The following is a 20978-nucleotide window of genomic DNA, read 5'->3' as shown; positions in this document are numbered from 1 at the left end:
CTCAGCATTGACCGCAGTTAACGCACAACGAGAGCGAGATACGAAGCACTGCTTCAGAATGAAAAACATCATTATATTTCCCTTTCAACAATGGAACTAAACAAAAATATTTGATAGCATAAAACTTACGCGCTTCTCGCTCGCACTAATGAACAATAGCAGAAGTACGAGCGAGAGGTGAGCGGCGCATATTTTCCCGGCAAATGAAGCGTGGCCAGACCGCAGATTGACCGCAGAGAATGGAGGCAGCGAGTGACAGAATGGCGGCGGCTCAGTAGTAGAGAGTCGCGCGAGCGGTGAACACGCGTGCAGCCTCCGATACACGACGCGTGACTCATCGCCTCGCGGTACGTACGCGGTAAATACCTGTGACCGGCGCGGGACTTACGCTTGACTCTGTTTGCAAAAAATATAACGCTCGATTAGGAAACCGGCGCTGACGCAAAGCGCGGGGAAATATCTTGAATAATTAAAGCCACTCAGCTGATATTGACAGAGCGTGCATATCCGTACGAGAAGATATTACGCGCGCTTCTTAGAACATAGTAGGTAGATCGGGTTCAGTGATAGAAAATATTTAGGATAGATCCGTGCTTGAGCTTCTTAATTCGTGACTCACATAAAATGACGAAAGTTAAGTTGAAACAAACTTCAAGGTCTGCCCTGATTCCCGCTAGTGTACGTAAATAGTTAAGGAAAAATTATGTTAATGTCCGTGATTGTTTACATCGTTTCGTTGAATACTCTATCGAACGTGAGTGAACTTGTTTGTTAAATTTGCTTAATTAACTATACAATACTGATAAATAGGCAACTAATTTAACGTAAATCAAAGATCTCCTTATAATTCAATTTACGAGCAATAACAATACTCATTATTTTAAGCAAGCAAAACCCGTCAGTGTATATAAGTGACAGTTCAATAAATAATAAAAAGGAAAAAAAATTGGATCGTCGCCAAAAATTCTTGAAGGTTTTGAATGTGACAATAAATTACTCATCGTCGTAAAGGTCATGCGCAGGCGCAGTGAAAGTGTAAGAATAAAATAATATATTTAAATCACAATATCATCACCTGAATAAATTTAAATAACCGATATTTCCTAAATACGGTAGTTAAAAAACAAAGAGGCGGTTCGATTCCTGTAGAACTTTGCAAATAAAAAGAGTAAAGGAGAGGGCGAGGGTGTGATGCTGCATTGAAGGATGCACTTGCCGTACGAGTCCAGGGGCCGTCGGCGCCGCGAGATGGCCGAGCTCGAGCCCTGGTGGCTCCAGTCCATCATCGACGAAACGCTCGGCGAACATCCTGACCTCGGTAAAAACAATTTCACATCTTATATTGCTTAATAAACAAACATACTATAATATCATAAGTCATTACAATTTCCTAATAATTACGTAAGTATACATATATCCAAAGGCACAGAACGTTGAAATTATAATTGACAACTCATGGCGTTGTTTTTTATTTATTTATTTTAGTTGAGCATCAAAATTTTTTGCTGTTTTGTTGTTGTAATTCGGTGTTTGATTGAATGAGGATATCAATGTGCTCGAACTATTACTACGCTTTTTTTAATACGAAGCTTACGTTTTTTTATATGCTCTTGTAACCTTTGTACTCTTTTTCTACAACTAACCTCTAAACACATTAGGCCTTATATACATTGTTTTATTTAGGGCCTTATATTTCTGATAGAAATTAGGAGTTTTTATATCACAAAAGATTAATGTTTCGTATTGATGTTCTCCAGTACGGTCGTTAAGCTACTTTAAATCCACAGACATCAATTGGATTGGATTGGATGGAAGCCTTTTCTTTCTCATCTATTCTCTTTACTACACTTTATGGTTAATTTTTTTTTTCTATATAACCTATACAAGGAAAAAGTTTTTATGTAATGTAACACTTTTACTTATTAGTTTGACCGAATCGTTTGTTTTAATGACGCCTTCCACGCGTGTTTGACCTGAATATTTATAACTTCGTTAAAACCAATGACGTATTCGAGATTGAAAATTTGTATACGTAATTATTTTAAACCTTCATACTGTTTAACTAAAATTCATAATAATTTAACATTTATTACTAAAAGCAAATGCTATATAAAAACCTGTTAAAAAAAAATGAACAAAATCATCTTTTTTGTTTTGTTTTTTTGCAAACTTTTTTGTTATTTACTTTAATATTTATTTTATCACATTATTGTGTATTACTAGACAAATTTTCCAGGGTAATTTTCAAGTACTGTCGTGTCGAATTAGGAAAAAACCCACAATAAGAAGATTTTACATTTTTTATTTAGATGGTAATAACATTATTTTTTACTTAATTGTGTTCTATAAATAGTCAAATAAATACGATATAAATAATTGTAAAAATAATATATAATATTGTCTATTTTTAAACTTTAGGTCCGTGTTCGATCCGATACCAATCGTAACTTCATAAAACGATCAATCATACTTAGTAGTTAACATTAATTATTTCTAACGTTTCATTTAGTAAGTGAATAGAAATTTAAATTGATGTTTTAGATAATATTGCTTCTTACAAAAGACATCAACGCATATCTTTATATGAAACGATCTTAGCACGTAAATTGGTTCAAGTGGCCTATTATTAGTAAAATTACATTGATTCTATTTTGAAAAAAAAAAAAAAAAACAATTTGGCAGGACGGATAATAATTTTAAAGGTGATTGTTATTTGTTTGATCCATAATTATTACTATCTCTTTGGTCTTGTGACTTATAAATCTGTAAATCCCGAGGTCCTGGATTCTTTAATAATTTTTAGTAAATTCCCTGGATAATGTTTTCAAGTCTAAACACGGACTAGCCTTGAAGGTACCTTTATTTGTCTACGAACTTTAATTTGTGTCATTTTCCTTGAAATATTGACATTCCTAGATATTTATATCATTAGATTTTACTCCAACTTCTCTTGTAATAAACTAACTACTACAATCTTCAAATCTCGTATAATCACATTAACAAAGCACATTACAATTAGTGACAATTTGTCGAGGAAAGGACGAAAGGCACTCATGATAATGAGGCCGTTGGACGAGGGCTAATGAGGTCAGGCTGTTTGAACTAGTGCCTCCATATAAGCTCTAAAAAACTTACAATACCAGTAACTGATTTATGTAATTTTACTAATCGTTTTATACAAACTCCGAAAAATTTGGTTCACGGTTCTTTTATTTAAAATTGTATTATGAACAACTTAAATAAATAAACTTCTATCGTAGGTATACGTTTGATTTGTCGTAAATAGTCTTTATCCCGGTGGATATCTTAGTGCCCACGGTTGTTACCGCATTGGCGGTGTAAGAAATAGTAAAAATTTCACAGGGTTCCAACGTCTTTAGGCAGTGGTGACCACTTACCATAAGGCGTTTGAACCCGTAATCATCGGTTACGCGCGTGTTCTAACCACTGTGCCATCTCATCATCTTCACAGAGATTGATTTCGGTTTAACTGCCGATGCTGTCGTGGTATTGTTCTTGACGTTTCTTTTTGGCGCATTATGATCTAAGGCTAATACCGTAATTCACGATGTGATTATGTAGTCTATACTATTTTTTTATAAATACGAAATAACTCTGTTACGCTTTCTCGGCTAAACGAATTTTATGAAATTTAAACCACTAGAAAGGACATAGAAAACTATTTTATACTTCAAAAGTACGACCCAAAAAACGCGTGTGATACCGGAAACTAGAAACTAGTGTATTTATATAAACTAAAACATACTTAATATAACTTCTTTTAATTTTAGGTCATTTCTAGTTTCGGTATATATTATATATCAATGACCTCCCTTTTTATATCAAAGATATATATGATATCGTATTGCTTGACTAATTATGAAAATATTAACAAATCATTTAAATTTAATTTATCACGTTTTTAGTTTTTAATACGTAACGTAGTAAACGTTAAATCTAAGAACAAAATCTTAAATTCAGATAAAATGGATTAATGTCACCCATACTGGACTATTCTAGGGGTCACTTAGACTGAAAACTTCTGAGGAAACTTCATGTAACGCCCCTAAGAGAAAGACCACGCTCCGTAAGTTACGCGGTTAAAAGACCACTTGCTGGTATTGATACTGCTCGATTAGTATTATTTTGGTTATTATCGTAGTATTATGATTTTACAGCATATTACATAAAAGTAATACTATATATACCTATACATTTATTTTTTACATATATTGAAACTAATTTCATTCTACAAAATAGTTAATTCTGTTCTTATTATGACCTTGGAACTCGAAATTCCAATACTTCCTACAATATAGATTATTCTGACAGTCAAAGTCAAAATCTTTATTCAATATTTACCTATTTTACATACTGACTTTTTGAATTAAAAATCGTTTCGGAAATACACAAATTAGATCTGATGGTAATGCATGCAAGCTAACGTTGATCTTGGTCTCTGAAATTAAATAGTATAAGAAATATAGTCGAAAGACACAAACCCTATATATGCTGGATAAAATTCTACCGTATATATTCAAAATAAGCTCGGGAAGACATTGCTCAGTAGTGAGATATTTTCTTAAGTCCTCCTATGCTGAGTAATGTCTTCTTCTTTGTTGTCAACATTTAAAATAAGTACAGTAGAAATAGTAAAAGCTCTTGCTTTTTATCTTTTTTTTATAAGTTGTCATCGAAGTTTTGAATTAACTAGTGCACTCGCCATGGATAAGTCTATTAAATAGAACATTTTCTTTGTAACATTGTAAAAAATCCAGTAAGTAATAAGTTTTAAACCAAATATTCTAAGCAATCAAAGCGAATAACGCTGTTTTAAGATTATTCGTATGATTTGTTTGCGTTAATGTGAATAAACAAAAAAAAATGTTTTATATTTTAATTCCGAAGTTCAAAGTCAGTTTAAATTTAGTTAAATATAGTCAAATTTATATTTTGTTATCTAAAAATATTTTTACACCTTTTTTAATTGTTTACATGTTGAGTAAGTAAGTAAGTATGTCGTTTATTTACGGTAGAATCTATTTTTAGAACCGGTGAGGGATTTGCATTTATTTTAATATCAGGTTATTTTTAAGAGACTACTTGAATAACGTATATTTTGATTTATTTATTGTACATGTTGTAATTGATAGAAGAAATACGTCGTTAAATCATAACATTTGTTAAACAAATAGTCGATGTTAAGAAAACTTACAATTCCAGGTTAAAATAATAAACATTATGTTGACATGAATATATTACATGTTAATACGGGAAAAATACGAAAAATAAATAAAAAGTGAACTTTACTCAAACTCGAATTTCATTATCGAAATCTATTTACTTACGCGTATTACTCGTACGACCGAATACTCAACTGTCACACAAATATTTAAGTTCGTATATATGATATAACTTTATATGTCCATTTGTTCATAGCACTAGAGTTAAAAAAATAAAATTGATTTTGTTTACATATCATAAATTGAATAGAACTACAAAAAGGGCTCGAAGCTCACGTCATACGAAATTTCATCAGATTCGGTTCAGCGGCTTAGCCGTAAAAGCGTAACAGGCAGAAAGACAGACAGACAAACAGGCAGACGAAGTTACTTCCCATTTGATAGGGCTTTGTGCAAGCTCGTCTTTGTAGGTACCACTCGCTCATCAGATATTCTACCGCCCAATAACAGTACTCCGTATTGTTGTGTTCCGGTTAATATTTCTTACAGCGCCATTGTCTATGAGCGGTGGTGACCACTTACCATCAGGTGGCCCATATGCTCGTCTGCCAACCTATACCATAAAAAAATATTTTGCAACTATATTTACATTTTTATTGCTAGGAGAATTTTGTAGTGCCAATTACAGTATTTTATTTTATTGAAATAAAAGTATTTTATTTTACTATTCCACGCTTCAAATAAAATAACCACAACGAAAACCAGCTTAGAGCGTGACAGGTATGCATATAGAGTTCCGTTTTAGAATTATAATTCCGTTGCCAGACCGGCAATACACAATCACAAAAAAACATTCGTTTATTTTACTATCGAAAATAAGTTGATACTTATTTTCGATAGTAAGTAAATTTTTAATATTATTTAAAAAAAAATAGCAAATTTAAAGCCTTTAGGCCACTTTATGGCAAACCTGTTGTCGCTCCTCCCACGACCAACGGGTAGCAACAATGAGATCTATTGATAATGTTATAAAAAGCTGCGGCTGATGTTGTCTGTTTATTTCTGCCAGGATCTACCAATATTATCAGACAACATGACATCACACGGGGTCGGAGATGTATGTATGTGTAACGCACGTTGACAATGACTTAAGACTTTCGACTTGCGGAGCTGCTAGAGTAATATTGCATTGCCATATCCTATCTTTTCATTGATTCACTCACCTCTTAAACTGTTACATCTATAATAAAAGGTGGTATAAAGTAGACCGCTATCCAACAGACTTTCTTTCCTGTAAATGACACCGGGAATTTAGGCCTTTATAGTGCGCCACGGCAGTTTGGAGAATATACATACGATATATTTGTCTGAACTTCTTGGACATATGTAGGACTTCTAAATATTTTCATCACAGGTAGGTGAAATCTAAGAGATAAAAAAAATAATCGTTTCGTCAGTCGTCACAAACCTTAATCTTGGAAAATGTGTATTCTCTCCGAAGTTGTAGAAGTATTTACATCGTGAAGGCGCAAATTATGTTAAAATACAATTATATATTCTGAGCGCTTATTTTAGTACACAGATAGTAATCAAATCAACGTAGATCAATTTGCCGCTTTCCCTACAAAATTGAAGATTCAGTAGTGAAGAAGCAACTATAGCCCTTTATCAAGCGTCAACCGCAGTAACGCTTGCGGCCTATAATTTGTACATAGCCTGGGCTTCCGTAAATAGAGAAACCACAGTTAAACTATTAATGTTTTTTCATGCCCGATACCGCTACTTTGGTTTTTAAGAAATTCGATGGTACGTAGTGTTAAACCGCATACCAAAACGGCTTCAGTTGTTATGTAATTTTTTAATTGCTCATTCGGGCACCAGGAAGACCGTTTAAGAATGAGGTTTTTTTAAGGATTGGTTTTTGTGTGTAATAATGACCTCAATAAACTAAATTTTGGCCACACAGCAAGCCAAAAGGATTGGATGGGTATTAGTCGCATTACCTACAGTTTTACGTATTTTTTGAGGCAAATTCGTATACGGATTGCTATTAATTAATTATTTTTGGGAAAAATTCTGGATTTCATGATTCGCAACCGTATAAACCACTAAACCAACAAAGTAGTGGTAAAAATTATAATAAATACAAAGAGCTTATACCGAACATATCACGAGAAAAATACTTAAAGCATTTTCATGTAATTTGTAATACATATATGATTAGTACAAAGGTGTAAAAAATATTAAGATTATACTTAATTTGTCTGAAACATTTGTCGATTAACGTATTAAATCCCATCACTGCTCACCGAGAATCATAGATAAAGAGAATCATTGACGAAATGTAACTTCCAAATCATATACGGCTACCGCAGCTTCTGGTTTTGGAAAACAGAGAATACCCAGCGCAGTACCGACATTTAAACAATTTACATTGTAGGTTGCTATCAGTGATTATCTTTATGCTTTAATCTTAGTATATTTTATAATTAAATGATACACGACTTCTATCACGTTACAGATATCACTATATGGTGACTCCATTATTTCATTAAATGTGTAAACTCTTTGGATAGATGTCAATCGAATCCTTCTATATAGAGTTGAACACGACATCTTCATATGTATTGCTACACGGGCAAAATCGCGGAGACAACAAATCCATTATGTTTATCCTTAGTGTTCCATAGCTGTCAATTTATTACGAATGTGACCTGACGATACGAGGTGCAATGAGCTATATAAATTAAATACACATGATTTTCCTCGTTTAATCTCATTTTTATGGTATTTCCAATTAAATATATTCCATGTGTATAGATAGCTACTCCATAATAATTTAGATTATTCGGTTTATTCCCCATACGTGACTCTTTTCGTTAAACGTATGAAGATATGAATCAACTAATTACTATTTTTTAAAATGCTATGAGTAAGCAACAAGAGCAGACTATCATTTATAGTTTATATACGTTGCTACAAGTGATTATGATGGGCAAAGTTTAAGGGAAGTTGAGGGGGTGTTGGAAGCTCGCTGGGCTTGGGAAAAAATTGTGGTTACGGAATATCCGAAAATGAAACGGAATCATCTCAATAGAACAACTGTTCCACCTGACAACAGGAGGCCTTTAAAATACAGCCAACTTTCAGGAGTGAAGAGGCGCTTAATAAAAAAGAAGATTAAAGACCAAATAAGAAGACTTTTTACAAAATCATTTTACTAGGGTAAAGTAATTGTAAATGTACCACAGTTGGACTAAGGGCACCTCTCCTATAGACTGGTTGGACCTTTTTCTACCACATTACTCTGATGTGTTTTGGTTGATACACATTTCGAAAGTGTTCTGCTTCATTACGATGTGTTCCTACACTATCTAACACGAGATAATTTTAAAGATAAATAAGGTATGAAAATTCCGTTTACGAATTTGAACTGGTTTTGGAGTTTATAAATAAATAAATAAATATTGGACAACATCACATACATTACTCTGATCCCAATGTAAGTAGCTAAAGCACTTGTGTTATGGAAAATCAGAAGTAACGACGGTACCACATACACCCAGACCCAAGACAACATAGTTTGATCGAAACTTCGATTAAGATTGACTTGTTCACTGAGACACCCCGCCTTTCTTTATACCAGATTATAAGACAGACATCCGATTGTCAATGTTAGTAGTGAACAGTGACAGTTTCCTTTATTTAATACCATGCTGTCTAGTGTACCATACCATATTGTATACTTGCTCGGATAAATAACAAACATCCAAATATTGATCGTAAAACGTTTTAACCAGGAACCTTTAATAAGTACACTAGACGTACAATAATTATATTTATCAATTAATGGGCACGTATTAAATCTTCATTCTCTTTCCTCCTAATGACGATTTAATCCAAATGTACATATATCATATATAATTAATAACAGTCTCAGTACGGTCACGTCAACGAACGACGTTACAAACTATTTAAACAGTATATTTTGTGAGATACCAATATTATTTCCAAAAAAATGCTAAATGTATTACATTATACCTACGCTTTAAATAAACACAAATTAATAAAAACCAATACAATCTAAATAGGTCCACCTTGAAGTTATACTGAATCAAATACTACATTTTCCTATATTACCTAATGCTGGAGCATATTCATTGAGTCTCTCTGTAAATCTGCATTGTAGCACTACCGGAATGTTTCGATTATATTACTGCAAGCCTACGAAAAAAACTCCTTCGTGAAGCTTCCGACCTCTTTGATCTAATTTCTCCATTTGACTGAACAAAAGCCAGCCACCGCAACCATGGTTGTTAATCTCTTCTATTTTCCAGACAAGTCCAGATCTCGGATTGTTCCAGGATATGTGTATATAATAGTAACAACCTGTAAATTTCCCACTGCTGAGCTAAGACCTCCTCTCCCTTTGAAAAGAAGGTTAGGAGCATATTCCACCACGCTGTTCCAGCTGGTGGATTCACATGTGCCAGAATTTCGTTGATATTAGACACTCACGATGATTTCCTTCACCGCCGAGCACGAGACGAATTATAAACACAAATTAATACTTGGGTTTGAACCCGCAATCATGGGTTAAGATGTACGCGTTCTAACCAATAGGCCATCTTGGCTCAGAAATTGTATGAAAATAATATTTGTATTGTGTATAATTTAAACTAGTTTTCGCACGCGGTTTCGTTCGCGTTTCAAGGATTGGTCGTCAGGTTAGTTGTACAAAAAATTGCCTATAACATTCCTTGGAGTTCATATTGCTTCATACGCAATTTCATCAAATTCGGTTCAGCGGTATGGCATTGAAAATCCAAGCCAAAAGACAGGCAGATTTACAGAGGCACATATAATCCACATACAGTAGGCAAACGAGGCCTTTTATGTCACGTGACAAACTTTTAAAAAAATGCATTTTTATTTATGGATATTTGATTAAATTAATTATTATTTTCAACTTTCGTTAACAAATAATCATTTTTAAACTCATAATATATACTGATTACAATAATTGACACTTTATTTTTCGCATTGTCAAATAGCCTATTGTAGATATATTGGTACGAAGCAGAAATGGGTTTGGAAACATCAACCGAACAGCGATCAACTGGGAATGCTTTTGTGCACATGGTCATTGAAAAAAAATATTTAGGTTCAATTAGCTTTCAATGTTTTTCAACACAGACCAGATGTTATCATTAATTAATCAAATAAATATATTGTTTGTAGGTATTACGGTAAACCGATAACTAAAGTATTTGTTAACTAATTTAATCCGAGGAAAAATCATAGGACTGTAATATTTTCAGAGGCATGCTGTAAAACATAATTACATTTAGTTAACCCCTATTTTTTCTTACTTTTACAAAATATTTAGCGTGTCAAGTTTATATGCATCGTGTGAATGATACCTTGTTTAAATTCAAATTGATTATCATTTTCCTGTATACTTCACCGATCAGATTTAATATATACATACGTGTTTCTCATATTTTCAATACTATCTTTAGCTGTATATCTGAAGGAATAAAACATATATATTCATTTGAGATTTCAATATTAATAATAGTTTAATATTGTTCTCAGTACGGACCGGCAGTCCAGACTACATGTGTTCCATGCTGCCGCAGCACTGGCGGTCGAACAAGACCTTGCCAGGGGGCTTCAAGGTAGTGGCCCTGGGTGACGTGCTAGACGGCACACAGGTCACGGTGCGGGCGGGAAACGACGAGAACTGCTCTGCGGAACTGAGAAATAACACAGCTGTGATGAAGAACAGGGTTGCCAAGTTTAATGATCTTCGATTTGTCGGGAGGAGTGGGAGAGGTATTAATGATTTTATTTTTATTTTCATTTACATTTATGAAATTTGTTAATACAATTAGTAAATAAGAACCCAATTTTTTATAAGTAATATATTTACTTATTGAGCTAATCGCAGTATTATTACCTAAAACAAAATACAATAATAAAAAAAATATTATTATATATTCTATCGCTAAATAGCAGTACCCCTGTATTGTTGTGTTCCAATTTGGAGGATGAGTGAGCTAGTGTAACTACAGGCACAAGGGACATAATATCTTAGTTTCCAAGGTTGGTGCCGCGTTGTCGCATCCCAATGTAAGGAATGGTTAATATTTCTTATAGCGTCATTGTCTATGGGCGGTGGTGACCACTTAACATCAAGTGACCTATTTGCTCGTCCGCCTACCTATATAACAAAAAAATACAAGGTACAATTATAAATAGGTAACTAGTTTCCGCCATCGGCTTTGCCCAAGTGTTAAGAAGTAGTAAGGCGGGATACACTACATACATTTCTGAAACGCTAAAAATTTGTATGTAAAATTTCATGATGATCGTTTGAGTTATTATGACGTGAAAGCGTAACAAACCAACAAACTCACTTGTGCATTTATAACATTAGTTGGTATATAAGTCAATTTGTCAATGAATATCGAAGTTCCATCCGATGGACATTGGAATAGTACAAGTAGAACCGGACAATAAAATCCATAAGCCTGTTATTAGGCAGTAGTAGCAAATCATGGCGATCTAGCCGCTGACCAAAGGTTGACAGCAAAGCCAGGGCAGACAAACATTTCTATTTCAAAATCTTGTTATAATAAACAGATAATCAACAACATATTTCTTATAAGTGTTTATAGATCTAAAATAACAATTGCTAAATTGCTACGTCGTTCCAAAATTTTGTATAGCTTATAGTAGAAAACGTCAAAATTAACGATAAAAGTGTTAATTATTTTTAATTGATTTTGTAATTTTTTTCCTTACTGAACAAAAACAAAACATAATCAATGTCACTATTAATAGTACAAAAAATTAAAAACATAAACAATTAAATTATATTGATTTGTATGATTGAAATCATCATTAAAATAGTTTTATAATCTGTTGTAAAGTGACACGTGACACATTTCTGGCAACCCTAACGGCGGCCATCGCTAGATTAACCAATTATTATCCTCTACTGTATTAGTTAAGCTTGTCCGTAATAGCGTTTCCACAGTATATTTGGAAATGTGTGTTACATTGCATTGAATACGTTTAATAATATTTATTCAGAAGAAAGAGTTTAAAGCTAAATTAACACGGTTAAACGATGTTGCGTTTAAAGTTTATCATTAGAGTCTAAATGCGAAAAACTGTTTTGCGGTGAGGAACTGAATTAAGCGTTATATATTAAATTTTGAAAATGCAAACTCGTATTTTTGACAATTCTGGCATCGCTTTGGTATATTATCCCTTCACGCCGAAAATGGGAACGCTACCAAGACTGGGCTAACGCATCGGCATCTCGTGAATGTCTTAGGGAATTTCTGTCAGCCCTCTTTTCCATCTTTGCACAGGGACGGTGAGTCATTGGCCCATACCGCGAAGGAGAAAGCTGATCTTTTAGGCTCTCTCTTCGCGGCGAACTCGACTCTGGATGACCGAGGAAAGTCACCACCAACAATCCCGCGGTGTGATACCACGATGCCGGAGGTTAAATTCCGGCAAAGTGCAGTTCGTAAAGCACTTCTTTTCTTGGATATTCATAAGTCGAGTGGACCCGATGGCATCCCTCCAATCGTGCTACGGACTAGTGCTCCCGAGTTGGCACCGGTCTTAACGTATCTTTTCCGGCAATCCTATGCATTCGGCGTCGTCCCAAACTCCTAGAAGACTGCTTTGGTGCATCCGATCCCTAAAAAGGGCAACCGCTCAGACCCGTCCAATTATAGGCCTATAGCCATCACCTCCTTGTTCTCCAAGGTAATGGAGTCCATTATAAACTGCCAACTCCTGCGGTATCTAGAGGAGTACCAGCTAATTAGTGACCGCCAGTAAGGTTTGTTTGTATGTTGTGCAACAAAGTGCTCAACCCTAACCCACGTTAAAAATTATACGTATTATTTTAGTACATCAGCCCAGAAAATACCTATATAATAACTAATTGAATATTTTAATTTAAAGGAAGATATAGATCGATAATAATGGTATAATAAATTAAATGCACAAACAACAATTACATTTTAACTAGGTTTAGAAAAATAGAGACGTTATATATGCTGCAGAAGCAAATCAAACTTAAATATGAAACCAAAAAAAAGATTCCCATTAAAAGAATAAAAATATACAGAACTATCACGCGGGTTTTGGATATACGAACGATTTTTTAACAAATCTCAATAGACATTTTCAAATTAAAAATTGTATCTACAAGTGATTATTATATAGTGTGGAGTCAGCCAATAATTAAAATGTTTAGGCACTCAATGTAAAGACATTACGGGTATAAAAAATATACACGCCCCATTATAAAGATTTATCAATATGGTTACACTTGTAAGAAAACCTCATTAAATTTTTATATCAAGTGCAAGATTTTAAAAAAGTAGAATCAAAATCGAGCTATACTATATTACATATCAGATCTTCTAATCAAACCTTAACATTTTAAACGTATTTATTTTGTTTAATTTTTAGTAATAAGACAGGTGAGTAGTTACAGATACATGCAAAACAACTAGAAATTCGTCTGGTAAATTATGTAAACTGAGGAGTAAGTTTCGATCACGTCCTCTATTACGATACTTCTCGATAAAATTGACTTTAATTTGATACATAAAGAGAGATATTCAATATTACGTACCTCTGACACATCCCAGAACTTTCTCCATCACAGATCAGGACTTCAAATTTTAATTTCCAAACCGCAGGCAGTAAACGACGTTCGCGCTTTACTGTTCCATTGTATTGCGCGCGCGCATCGCAGCCATTACCCACATGGGCTTGTAAGTTGTAAAATCTCAGAGATTTTCTTAACGTCTCTGACTGGTCAGTACTATACATAAGGTTATATTTCATGCCTGTCCTTGCACACTTGGATACATAAGATTTAATATATATCGTATTTCAGACATGTCGCTTACAATTATTAATATAACGTGACATTTGAAACTAGTTGTTTTAATATTTCGCTAGCTTTCTATGCCAGAAACGACTATTTTCCTTTTCACAAATTGTGCCGACGCAGATATTATTTGTTTTATAGATATTTTCATTTTTATTTTAAACAAAAAAAATATATATTCATTAGCCAACTTCTATGTGTCTATATTTTGAAATACTTTTGAAATCAGTTAGAAATACATTTCATCCTGTTACTAACGACTATATAAATTTGTTTTAATGAAACGATTACGCAATTAATTTGATTTGCATAATTATTAATATAGTTGGCTCATTATTTCTACCTCTATATTGCTACTTTATATCGTCGATGAATTTATCGTCGTGCGGTCGTACGGAAAGTCAAAAACTGGCTCATTTGTCGTAATGTTTTGTTTTAATTACAATCTTTTAAAGTCTAGGATATTGATTTACGACAGTAAATAAATAATAAATTCATTTTTAACTTTATTTCAAAATCAATAAGGCAAAACTCAAAAATACTAATAAAAAACATTTTAAAGAAAAGTTTTTAGTATAACTTTGGTGACGCGCCATAGGTATATAAAAGATAGACAAAAAAAATATTTTATTTAATTATGCTTTAAATTTTTAGAAATCTGGGACAGTGAGTTGTATTTGACATTTAAATAAAAGTATTTCATTACGATATTCGATATACGAAAAGTATGTCAAGTAAATAAAGTACAAGAAATGCTTTCATTATCGCCTCAAAAAATTTAATAAAGTCCCATTTTTTGCTATCTTTTCATCGTCAGGAACTGAGATTTTATGTTCCTTGTGCTTGTAATTACACTGGGTCATTAATACTTCAAACCAGAACACAACAATATTAAGGATTAGCTATTTGGCTTGTCTTGTCTTGTACCGTCTGTTACCAAACTCATCCACCAAATAAGGGACAAAACTCTTCCAACGGGGATTTTTTTTGGTTTAGGTTTTATTAATATTTTCCATGAATTTCTCCCACTAATCATATTCTCAGTTTCCCCTTCTCGCATGTCATGTTTTTTTTTTCGTTATCATCTTGCTTTAAAATTATTCACATTTATACCTAACGCTTCTTATTATAATGTTAGTCTTTCCGCAAGAAAATGTCCATAAACAGTTTCAGTTTTAATATAATACTACAGAACTACAGTGACAGTTCTCGTAAATTGTTCTAATTTCCTAATGTTTCCATTGGTCGCATATCCATCTCATCTCATTGAATTTCAAGCGTTATCTTAGAGGCCCAACACTCGCATCCAAACCTGACCAACGGGCCTGATGATAGTTTTCGTAATATCTCTTCTGTTTCAAGGCCAATTCAGATGTGGCAAGCTGTGGCCCAGTAGATATTTCTCTTGCTGATTTACCGTTACCCAATAAAATACGATATTAAAGTTATTTCACACATAAATAATATGTTATTCCGGAAAGTCAGAATATGCGCTCTATTGAATAACAATGTGGCAGATTTTAATGAAAAAAATCATATTGATTTGGATATCAAAGCACTTTTTTGTTGATTTTAGTGCATCATAAGATGCATTTTTTGTAAACTTTATCTGGTTGGGTAGGAACGTAAGTCGACACCAGTAGTGAAGTGGCATGGTTGTGACATAACATCACAACAGCACTAATGCGACGTGATGCGATCAGACAGGTGGGCACTGGTGTGCACTAATTTTGGATATCGATATTGTTGTTGTTAATATCAATCTAGAACAAAAAAAATATCGATATGTGAACGGTCTTTTAAATTCGTCAGTTTCGAAGCTATAATTCATCACATTCATTTTATAGGTTTTTATCTGAATATTTATCATAATAATTAAATAAATATTTTGTTACTCTTTCGAATATGTGAATTCATTTTCATATTATACTTTTGATAAAAAAGCTCAGGTTCGACCAACAGAAGTTCACTATTTTAAATTCTAATTTTATTACTTTTTAATGTTTACTCTTGTACAATGGACATTAAAAAGTTTTATTAAAAGCTCTCTATGCTTAACTATTATTATTTTTTTATCGAGGTCTACATGTAATCTCTACCGACATAACTTAGATCGAACGTCATATTAAATAATCATCGAGACATTTGAAAGCAAATCAAAAACGATTGCGCAAATTCTGTCAAAAAAATCGCTCCTCAATCTCGTCATCAACCTGAACACATAATTAGGAACGAGCGGTCGGCACGTAAACGTCGTGACCAGAGTGTGACTAAATCATTTTGTATAGCGGTCATCATCATACAACTTTATCTTTTCTTTTTATTCGTGCACTCATAGTCAATTTGACGACGAACAGGCGGGATTAATGAACCTTTCCTAGACTATTTGTTGTATTTGTCAGCAATGTTTTATGTTATTGCCATACAAGATTTTCATATTCTTTATGATTCATATTTTATATCTAGATATTGCGCTAGTACGTATGTACGTAAGGTATTATACTACGAATTTGAAAATGATCTTTTTCTGGAATCGTGTCATACTCGACTACATAAGCATTGGTAAGCGACTCATCTTCTCTCACAAATGTCATTTAGGATTTACGCTCGATCGTAAATCAAGATGGCTGCCATTCCCTCCCTACCCTTACTCCACGGCCCACCTGCGCCCGCGCACAATAATTGAATATTTCACGCAGCTCTCTCAACACCTCCAGGAGACGACCGTTCAAATACAATGTTATATTTTATAGCTTCGCGCGTATTGTGTTAGGTCCTAAACTGTTGATGAGTGATCACGCGAAATGCATTAAGTTTAATAGCGATTTTAAATGCAATATTTCACATCGTTCACGACACGCCTTTGGAGTTTAGCGTCCAATGTTTTATGGTGATTTGTTTTCGTATTGAAATGTGCCGTCGCCTTCGACTCTAATGTTGCTTTGTTGAGAAAGCGACATCGATATTGAGATCTCACGCAAGCGGAAAATATAAAATGTCAAACTCGGAGCTTTATCCAGGTCACGAGATTGAGTTTAATCTTCCATTATTATAAACTTGTTACGTAAACCATTCCAGAATCGAGCATACACAATCTAATAATAAGCCACTTGTTTGCAAAAGTTACGATTTTTTAAGATATGCGCATTAAAAAAATTAAATTTTATTTGGTCATTCAAAAGCTAACGCTTATATCATTAAAACATGTCCTCGCTGTACAGAAAGGCAATTGTATCAGAATCTTGGTTACTATGACAGAAAATAATGTTGCATGATTTTTTTGAATCAGTAGTGTTATATTCTTAGTCTGTTCTTTTTGAGCTGAGTTTGGACAGTTTCAACAAAACCCAATAATTTGGAAATGTTGCGAATACTGGATCTTCTGTTAATTAGATATATTTATTGTGTCCTCGATAGAACAGATATTTCGAAACAACAGTAAGGCACGACGATGACGATACAGAAGTAAAAGACTAATCAAATATACATATGTAGATTTCATCGGATTGTAAATATTGTAAAATTTTCATAATCAATTATATACGTAATTATAAATAAATAGATTTAAATATATGTCACGAATAGCAATATTATAATTACAAGTCTTAACTCGCGTCGTATATCAGGAAATGGTTTGCACATGTATCGTTATCGGTGGAAACCGCAATGAAATTTAACAAATCGATGTTATCAGCTATCTATTGTTTGTCTGTAGGTATGATGATGATATTTTATTTTAAAAATACTATTTTACAAAATACGATACCAAATAATATATAAAAATAATTTATATTCAACTATAATATTAAAGATAATTTTGAACATATTTAATCTGTACTTATGTTTTATTATAGACATATTGTGTTAATTTCACTCTAACAATAAGAGATTCAGAATTATTTTCTGGAGTAAATTGACGTAACTCACATATTAAGCAAACGCTGAGCTGACCCTTATATCTCTCTCTGGCAATGTATTCTCGTACCTTTAAGGCAAAGCAACTTATATATTCATATAAAACGTCTACATCTACAGACCAACTAGTATCTATAGACCGTTTTCTATACCCGAAAGTCATCTGGAAAAGATAGTGTTTGAGTTTTATTTTATTTTCACTTAAACTGTTTGTTCTTTGTGCGAAATATAGCGTATTAATTAATATTGTTATCTGATTTTATGCAATTTATTTATAGTATTACTAAGTTTTAAAAACTTCTCGTGATATTCAGATCTTAAAATCCTGTTACAGTAATAAAATAAAGCAGTCTTACATGAAATAAACTCTGCAATGTACTATGAACACCTTTTGTGTCTTATCCATGTGACTTATCGAATAAAAAATCTTCAAGATTACCTTTAAGAAATATGTAAACATTTTATATTATGATTTTGTACGCGTTAGGATGAGAAATTTTGGTAATTAATAGTGATTTCTTCAATAGCACATCCTGAATGTAACTTTCCATGACAGAGAAATAAAGTATTATTGATATCGTAGTATTTTATCTCCAATTCATTATTCGGAAAACTCAAGTACATAAAAACTCATTTTAAACACAGCTTCATGTACAAACAAAGAACAAATCGAATGTTTAAATAAATGAAGTATGAAACGTCAAACAGTTATATTAAGTTTTTACTCGCTTTCTTGCAATTATGATTAAATGATGTAAAATATGATTCTATCATTTAAAAAAAAAAACACCAAAAAAAATAGAAATTGACAAAATTCATATTGATATTCCTTATTGAACGCGTTTCTAATCTGAAAAGGAATACATAAATAGCAGGAGTGGCTACGGCCGATCAATCATTTATACTAAATCGAGTGCGCTACACGCGAATTATCTGCATTAGACATGTTAATCCACTCATTTTAACTGTAATTTTATTCCGTATTTATCGGTGCATTCATTACTGGCGACCGCAAATCGGGCGCCCAAAAAGCTCGCTATTTTCCATCGGCTGATCATAGGGTTGACGCTTCCAAGATATACCCACCACTCGACTGGACGAAGTAAATATCATCTTTATGTATATCCACATAAGATATATGTTATATATTTACAATCACCTATTGTTAAAATGTCTACCATGGAACCCTTCCCTGTAAAATTACATTATACCATATAATTAACGTGTATGGTTAGCTTTCGTCTAATTTGTGTCCAAACTGGTGTTTCAAATTCGAATCAAACTTCTTTACCAAATATTGAAACAAACTTTCCGTAAAAAATTGCCTAGTCCCGCGTTTGTATGTTGCTATAGAATGTGCTCATAAAAATGGGGTAAGTACACGTTTATCTTGAGGCCAGTGACCCAACCGCAACTTTACTTATGATGCAAATGGGCAACGATGACCACTTATAATCAGAAAAAAACCGTATATTATTTTGCCCTTCTATTTAGATACCATATAATAAACCAATATAGTTGTATGTGCTAAACAGTGTTAGGAAGTAAATGGTCATTTGATTTTAATTTTATTAAAATTTTAATTAAGTAAATATATTAGTAATAAAGACTCAACACTGTTTCTTTTCACTTCCAATTTTTGATGCATTAGCAGTATAAGCAATATAATAACATTTTGAGTGTATTTTTTTGACTTTATATCTAAAATCAATTTTTATTCAAATCGATGACAACCCTAACCATTTTGCAATAGTTCGGGATGTGCAACACACGTGAGGGTGTCATTCAACAATATTTAACATACATCAACCTATTTTGAATTTGTTACTGGCTTGCCTAAATAGTGACATTGTTAATTTAATTTACATTTAAATTAGATAATTTCAATGTCTCGTTAATATCTCGGTAAATAAAATTCGAATGTCAAAAACCTCAAAATGTATTATATATTAATTTATTTATTAATTATATTTACCGGTTTTTTTATGTTCTATTTTATTTTAATAGTACTCATCTCGTTTAATAGATATAATTTGAGGGATGATATATTTATGCAAATAAACAAATTTATATCTGTGAGGATTTATATTTTTCTACATATTCGAAACAAAGTACCAAAAAATGTCAATTTGAATAGTTAAGTTCTTATTTTACATTAGTTGAAGTCTCTTAATTGTCAGTTTATTATAATTTAGTTAAAAAATTAACCCTCGTTTTTAATTATAATATCAGTTTTCCGCCGATTTCCATATTATATTTAACGCTGAGGTTGTCAGTCTTGTTTTTACAATTGATTATTTATAATGTAGAGAATGTAAGATCACATATTGGGACGTGTACAAATTTTAATAAGTGTTATTTTTTTCTTTGTTACAGGAAAAAGTTTTTCGTTAACAATAACAGTATCAACGACGCCACCTCAAGTAGCAACATACCAAAAAGCAATCAAAGTGACAGTTGACGGCCCGAGGGAGCCCCGATCTAAAACAAGTGAGTTTCAAACTATGTTTACAAAGAAACGAAATGTACTAAAAACAGGTCCTATTCTTATGAATCAAGAAGCACTTTTGAATCAAAATGTTGTTATTTAATAATATTTTCTCTAACCTTCTACATAACTTTTACGACTTTTAAACAAGTTATTGCACTATGATATGCCTTTAATTATTAAGAAGGTTCATTTAAAATATAATTCTTATAGTTTAAGTAAATTATAAAAGAGTTTCGTTGCAGTTTCGGAATTTTCAAAAAGTTTTTGGACCTAAAGTTGTTAAATGTATCCAAGCGTTGAAGCGAGGCCTTGACTCGTCGCTAGTATCGCACGAATATTACTATTCACTATAATCTAAAATATCTTCAATTATATCATTCAAAAGTCGATATGTTTGCCTAAAATAAAAAAAAAAAACATAGTTTCACTACTGTTACATACAAACGTATGTAATGTG

The 20978-nt window shown here is 32.7% G+C and overlaps 1 protein-coding gene across 2 annotated transcripts in view; it reads left to right on the top strand.

The window, feature by feature from the left end:
- The first annotated feature begins 268 nt into the window (after window positions 1-268).
- Window positions 269-20978, top strand: part of LOC113400495 (protein lozenge-like) — a 46833-nt gene continuing 26123 nt past the window's right edge. For both annotated transcript variants that reach the window (XM_026640075.2, XM_026640074.2), the window contains exons 1-3: window positions 269-1318; window positions 10782-11021; window positions 20407-20520. In XM_026640075.2, coding sequence (XP_026495860.1) covers window positions 1207-1318; window positions 10782-11021; window positions 20407-20520 — 466 coding nt within the window. In that variant the 5' untranslated portion in view covers window positions 269-1206. The remainder of the gene's footprint in view (window positions 1319-10781; window positions 11022-20406; window positions 20521-20978) is intronic.

Source organism: Vanessa tameamea, chromosome 17 (assembly GCF_037043105.1).
Source record: "Vanessa tameamea isolate UH-Manoa-2023 chromosome 17, ilVanTame1 primary haplotype, whole genome shotgun sequence".
Classification (NCBI taxonomy): Eukaryota; Metazoa; Arthropoda; class Insecta; order Lepidoptera; family Nymphalidae; genus Vanessa; species Vanessa tameamea.
This window is presented reverse-complemented; position numbering and strand designations above follow the sequence as displayed.